Genomic DNA, 6,465 nt, shown 5'->3' on the forward strand with positions numbered 1-6,465 from the left:
GTAAATTAATATGATAATCATTCAATATAGGCTATCAAAGTAGCAAGTAATCTCCATCTGACCACCACAGTGATGGCGCTACAGTACTTTTACACCGTAGGCCTACAGTACTTGTAAATAGAAGTACAACAATATGAGCTATAACAGACATTTAAGAAATGCTAAGAGGCTTTGAAAACAAGTGTGAAAATTGCGAACAAGTAACCGTGAATATCAACGTAAAAAGAAAAAAAAATATGCTCCAAACAATGAAACACACAAGTGAACAATGAAATGTATCCACTGCTTTTTTATTGTTGAAGAGCATTTGCAAAATATCCATCCAGTAGATGGCAATGTATGGTAAACTTAATTCGATGTAGCAGATGTTAGACAAAGCTTACAATAATTTGAGATATAAATGCCCAAACTCACCAAAAGGAATTAGTACCTGAATTAAACATGTTTATCTAAACAATCGTTAATTTGTTCTCCCACTAAAAACTGATCATTTGTAAAACATGACCCTTTACAATACAATTCCATAACCCTCAATTTTGGCCTTGGTACTTTGTGCCTAAGTTGTCCTTAAAAATGTGGACAGTTCAGCACTAACCTTTAAAATACAAAATTTAAAAATACATGTATATGTTCCAGAAATAAAAAAATAAATGCATAGTTTCCAGAAATTGTCAAGCACAAATGGCTTCCTGAGAATGAGTCATATAGGCAGAATCAATGGTCATATGTAATCCAGACAGGACAAAAATTAAATCTGTGGAACTGTACTGAAGAACTTTTTCAGACTCGCCCTGGAGTTCCATCCTCTCTCCTTGGCAAACCTGAACATACTGCCAAAGAGATCAGGGAACAACTTCATCAAGTTGATATTCTCTGCATCCTCTGGACTATGGAGAGACAAAAAGAGACAAACAAAACATGGTCTGACACACAATATCACAAAATTATTGTGTAAATAATTCATGTTACATGTAACTTACTAATGCTCATGCAGGTTGCGCACAAATCGCACCAGGCCCAGTGTGTTCTCAGGATAGACTTTCTTTTTACCATCCAGTTTCTGAACAAACTCAGATGGCAACTGACAAAAGAAATGTTTTTACATCAAAAACTGAAGAGGCGTACATTTTTAAAACAAATGTTCAAAGTAATAGATGATTTTTCGCAACACAGAAGCTGGCCGTTGAATTCAGTTGATTCATACTGACACAAGAAAAATCTTGAGACCAAGTAATTCTATTTTTTAAGTTATTGCTATTTTCATTTCTTTAGGTTGTTCTTCTGTCTAATGAAACAAAAACAAAAAATCTCATTTTCAGTTACCAGTTAGCATTGCTGAACATATCTATGGAGCTATGTTCATACAAAAGTATAAAATAGGGAGATATACTTTATATGTCCTTATAGAATATGTTTGAATATGTCTGCATTGAGGTTAGACTTACTTTAGTTTTCCATTCAGAAAAGGTTTTCCCCTCTGTGTATCTTTCAATGGCATGAAGGAGATCCTTGTCAGCATTGCGACAGTTCTCAGCCTCAGTCTGATTACCCAATTTTTTCAGGTACTCCAGTCTCCTGAGAGAAGATTTCACAGACATAATGGAATCCCATTAGATGGCATTAAACCCATGTTAGATGGCATTAAACCAGTGTCTACAATTTAATTGTCTCATCATTCAATAAAAGACATACGTTGTACCATTAGCAGTGAGGAACATTTTGGCTTGTAAAAAATGTGGACTCCATCCATTAGCTGTTGTAAATGGTTGATCTTTACACATAAAATGAGGCATTTTCTCTTAGAGAATGATATTCTCCTGTCTGTCTGTCTAATTGTGTTGTAACTGTTTGAAAGACTTGTATCACTTACAGTACGGCATGAGTTTATTACAGTTTTTCTCAATCACTTTGGCTCAATTTTTAAAACAGCCTTAACATTCTCTAAACTGTAAGTGCAATTGTCACAACTGTTTTATGGGATGTCACAACTCTATTGCATGTCTGCAAAATGTAGTAACTCACCAAAAACATTTAATTAATGCTTCAAAACCTAGTTATTGTGTCAATACATGTGCGAATGCCACCAAAATGAAAAGTGTTCAGTCAATGTGTGAGCCGTACTGGTCAAAATGATGTGATTTGTTATATACAAATTTCATTTTTGTTGACACTGACTGCTTACTGTACTATACAAGAATGTCCGTTTTGTGTAGCTGAATGCTATTGTGTATCACACTGAGCTTTTTAGATACCGATTTCAACAGTAGGGAAACGTTTACTGGGAAACATCAATACTGTACAATACTGTACAATACTGTATTACACAGAAAAAGGATTTGCACATTTGTATGTAAACAGTACATTTAGTTTTGTAGCAATGTGTTATATGTAAAGAAAAAAAAATCACATTTGAAAAAAAAATATTCTCATTCGAGAGTTGAACCAAAGCGATTGAGAAAAACTGTAATTAGGTGTTTATAAGTTTAGACTGATAAATGGATTTGAAAAATCTGTGGCATATTATACCTGTCAGTGACAATCAAGTAAATGCACAACTTAAATTCAGTTATGGTAAAATAATTTTTTGAAAAAACAAATAAAAAGTAGAACTGCACAACTCAAAATATAGGCTCTTTTATCTGAAAATAAAAGAGCCTATATTTTGAGTTGAGCAGTTATTTTATACCTGTCATCAATCCAGAAAAAGGGATGTTCAAGTGTCTGCTCCACAGTTGGTCTGTCCTTTGGATTTTGATTAATCATCCATTCAACAAGATCCTTCGCCACATCATCATCCAGGTGTTCCAATGAGTATTTTCCTTGGAGAATGTTTACTTCACAAAAGACACCTTTGCCAAACGGATGGTGCCCTCTAGAGAGAATGTAGTACACTAACATCCCAGCGACCTTAAAACAGATTGCAGTATTACCATTAGTTCAGAAATGTCAGAATTGTGAGCACAATAGATCAATACAACCCACCTGAATGTCAGAACTCCTTTTGTACCCAATGTTGCTCTGCTCATCTATGGTTTCCTTTGCCTTCCAGAATCTAGTTCCAGCAATGCCTGTTTGTAAAGTGGTTTGGCCAAGGTTGAGTCGACGACTTATGCCAAAATCAGCCAATCTAGCTTTTCCATTTATGTCTGAGTAATGGGGAAAGACCATAATTAGTTAAAAAAAGAAACTGGGTTCAGATACACTCACTGAGCACTTTATTAGGAAATCTATGGTGCTAATAAAGTGCCCTACGTGGTTTTCCTACCGTTGAAGCCCATCTGCCTCAAGGTTCGACGTGTTATGTATTCTGAGATGCTATTCTGCTCACTACAATTTTACAGAGAGGTTATCTAAGTTACCATAGCCTTTGCCAGCTTGAACCAGTCTGGCGATTCTCCATTGACCTCTCTCATCGGCAAAGCGTTTCCTTCCCCAAAACTGCAGCTCGCTAGATGTTTTTGGCACCATTCTGAGTAAACTCTAGAGACCGTTGTGTGTGAAAATACCAGGAGATCAGCAGTTACAGAAATGCTCAAACCATCCCGTCTGGCACCAACAATCATGCCACGATCTTATGACAGATTAAATTTTTTCCCATTTGGAGGGTTTATGTGAACATTATCTGAAGCTCCTGACCTGTATCTGAATGATTTTATGCATGTTATGCATTGTACTGATGCCACACGATGGGCTGATAAGATTATAACGTACAATATGTAGGTGTACCTAATAAAGTGCTGCATGAGTGTATATTGATTAAACATAGTGTTACATGTTAAATTATCCTAGATTTAGCCCATACCAATCAGAACATTCTGGGGTTTGATATCCCGATGGAGCACTTTGGTATTGTGGCTGTGTAAAACCTGTAAGCTGTGGAGCACTTCCTTCGAAAGCTTCTTCAAAACATCAGCCCTTTCAGCACTGTCAGCTGGTAAGTGTTTTTCAATATATTCTTCCAGTGTGTACTCACAAAGCTGAAGGACAAGGTATCCAAAATGTTCATCTTCTGCAAAGTCTACATATCGCACAATGGAGGGACTATCAAGTTGTGGAAGTCTTAAAAACACCTCCTCGTTTTTTAGGATTTGGTAATTAGACTTAATCATTCGTTTCACAGCTACCTCTAAGCCGTCATCCCTCAGACCAAGAAAAACTTCTGTTCCGTCACTTCCTTTAGCAATCTGAAATTCAGCAGTGAGTACAAGTGTAAGACTTCCTAGTCTACTGGTTTTACTGTCATCAATTTTAGCAAGTTTCTCAAAATGTTCCCTCCAGCGATGACTAACTGGATCCCACTCTCTTGGCACTGGTAGATTCTCAATAGGCAGTTTGAATGTATGCATGCTTGAATTTGTCTCCTCTATGGGAGTCTTTACATCTAGCTGCTCCCCTTCTTGTGACCCCACCTCTTGCTGGATTGTTTTCTTCTTCTTCTTTTTCTTCTTTTTCCTGCTTGTTGAAGGAGCAGCATCATTCTCCTCAAATAAACCATCCACAGCACTTGAACCCAGTGGATGTCTGAGTGATAAGTTCAACTTTTGCAGCTTTTTTTTCATGACTTCATCCATCTCTAGCTCTGCAGAGCAAAGTATCCTCTCTGGTACTAAGGGCAATCCAGACTTTCCAACAATTTCTGGAGCAAAGTCATATATATAGGCAAACAATCCATAGGTCCAAACTCCAGTTCGACTTGAATAATTAGCATCTGTGAGAGGCAACAGATCTTTACATAACTTCTCATAGACAAAATGGTTTGCACTCAATTTTTGATCGGAGGTCTTTTGCATCATGACATTGAGTATTTTTAGTATCAAGTGATTGTTAATTTCTCCTTGTGGGTTTCCAAAGTGCTGGAGGCTGTTTGTTAGAACTGGCACAAGCTCACTGAATACCTCAGAAGAAATTCTTTCAATGACACACAAAGCAGCATTTAAGCAGTTTAGTGCAACCACACAACTCTCCTGAGGTATTCTTGGAAAGCGCTTGATGATTTCCTTAATGTACCTGTCTGCATTCTTAGTCTCTTTTAACCACTTGATGGCACTCTGACGATACATCTCTGCACCTTGACCAATGACACCAAAGTAACCTTCAAAAAGAATTGTATGAAATTCAGGGTGCTCTTCAAAGAAATGTTTCTCAACTTCTTTGAAAACTTCTCTCTGGGTGTTTTTTGTGACAGCATGAGAAAAAGAGAGAAATATCTGCAGTTTCTCAAAATCTTCCCTCTGTATTGATAATCGATTGACCATGTTGTCCACTTTTTTATCAAGTGCTGGATTCCTTCCATAGTTCCATACAGCGGAAGCTCCAGCTTCTATTAATGCTTTCACAATATCTTCACGGCTATAATCAACAGCGTATTGAAATGGAGTAAAAATTTGTAATTTATGTCCATCTGGATTAGCTTTTGCTGCAAGTATTCGTTTCACAATACTCAATGGAACTCCAGCTATAATTGCAGCATAGTGAAGCGGAGCTAGTCCCTTTTGGGAGTGTTTGTTGGGATCAGCAGCATTTTCAAGCAGATAACAACAAATATCATCATTCCTATATACAACTGCTGCTGTCAGAAGGCTGATATCATCATTGAAGTCTTCAGAAGCGTAAAGTCCATTGATATCCCTGCCTCGTATTAAATTGCGGAATTTCTTTGACTTGTTGTCTTTGATGCATTTTATTAGGGGGTCTGTTTTTCTAGGTTGCACTGGAACTGGAACAGGAACAGGAACTTCTATTTGGGTAAATTGGACCTGGAATTCCATGGTTCTTCAAATACTAATTGCAATCTGTTGAGAGATGTAAAACATCTGGCATTATGGCATTGTGTACATTAAGCATGTACCTTCCTTGTTGCCTCATATGTTACAGTGTAGTGACTTTAAAAGAAACAAAATTAGAGAAATTAGAAAAAAGTGATCAGATCTGAACTCATGTCCTGGACCTGAACATAAAATATGTAGGCTACATCGATATAGCCTATTGTATTACAGCTCTGTTCTTCAGCATAGTATCTTGTATAAATAGATCATTTAGGATTTTTAATAAAACAATAAGCTATACTCGGCTATAAAAATGACAGATAAAATTAAAAGCATGCTTACCTTTTGTGTAATGGTGTTTCGAAAGAAAACTAAAGGATGATCTTCCGATTTGCATGAAAATGAAACCTACCTCTTCCTCGTTCTTCCTCCTGACTTGCAGAGCTGACGTCATAAGTAAAAATTCATCTGAACTGGACAATTCCTTTGGTAGGCTAATTTGTAATATAATAAAACAAACACAGACATAAAAGAAGGATAAATTATAAAACAAGCGCAATATAAGCTAAAAGTCAATGTGAACCAATATATGTTAAATAACCAAATTTATAATGACATGTCTGCAGCAGCCCTGCCCACTGTAGTAACCTACATTTTACACTAGTCGTCGCTTGATCATCAAATATTTGCCTTCAGGCGG

At 36.8% G+C, this 6,465-nt stretch overlaps 1 protein-coding gene across 2 annotated transcripts; it reads right to left on the reverse strand.

Moving 5' to 3' along the window:
* Positions 1-283: 283 nt before the first annotated feature.
* Positions 284-6,258, reverse strand: LOC127658454 (uncharacterized). Of its 2 annotated transcripts, none has more exons than XM_052147773.1 (7): positions 6,108-6,258; positions 3,803-5,792; positions 2,983-3,146; positions 2,687-2,907; positions 1,446-1,575; positions 981-1,081; positions 284-887 (listed from the first exon to the last, which is right to left on the reverse strand). In XM_052147773.1, the coding sequence occupies exons 2-7, from the start codon at positions 5,766-5,768 to the stop codon at positions 749-751; spliced, it is 2,721 nt and encodes a 906-aa protein (XP_052003733.1). In that variant the 5' UTR covers positions 5,769-5,792; positions 6,108-6,258; the 3' UTR covers positions 284-748. The 2 variants fall into 2 exon arrangements, with proteins under 2 accessions (XP_052003733.1, XP_052003742.1); XM_052147782.1 differs by having other exon boundaries at positions 6,178-6,199.
* Between the last annotated feature and the right edge of the window lie 207 nt (positions 6,259-6,465).

The sequence above is a fragment of the Xyrauchen texanus genome, chromosome 2 (assembly GCF_025860055.1).
Source record: "Xyrauchen texanus isolate HMW12.3.18 chromosome 2, RBS_HiC_50CHRs, whole genome shotgun sequence".
Lineage (NCBI taxonomy): Eukaryota > Metazoa > Chordata > Actinopteri > Cypriniformes > Catostomidae > Xyrauchen > Xyrauchen texanus.

Excerpts from the sequence above, each read along its gene's own strand:
- LOC127658454 (XM_052147773.1), bottom strand. The coding sequence starts at position 5,768 with ATGGAATTCCAGGTCCAATTTACCCAAATAGAAGTTCCTGTTCCTGTT. Across the intron at positions 1,082-1,445 it reads TTTCTGAATGGAAAACTAAA|TTGCCATCTGAGTTTGTTCA; the intron begins GTAAGTCTAACC and ends TTCTTTTGTCAG. Across the intron at positions 888-980 it reads CGCAACCTGCATGAGCATTA|TCCAGAGGATGCAGAGAATA; the intron begins GTAAGTTACATG and ends GTCTCTCCATAG.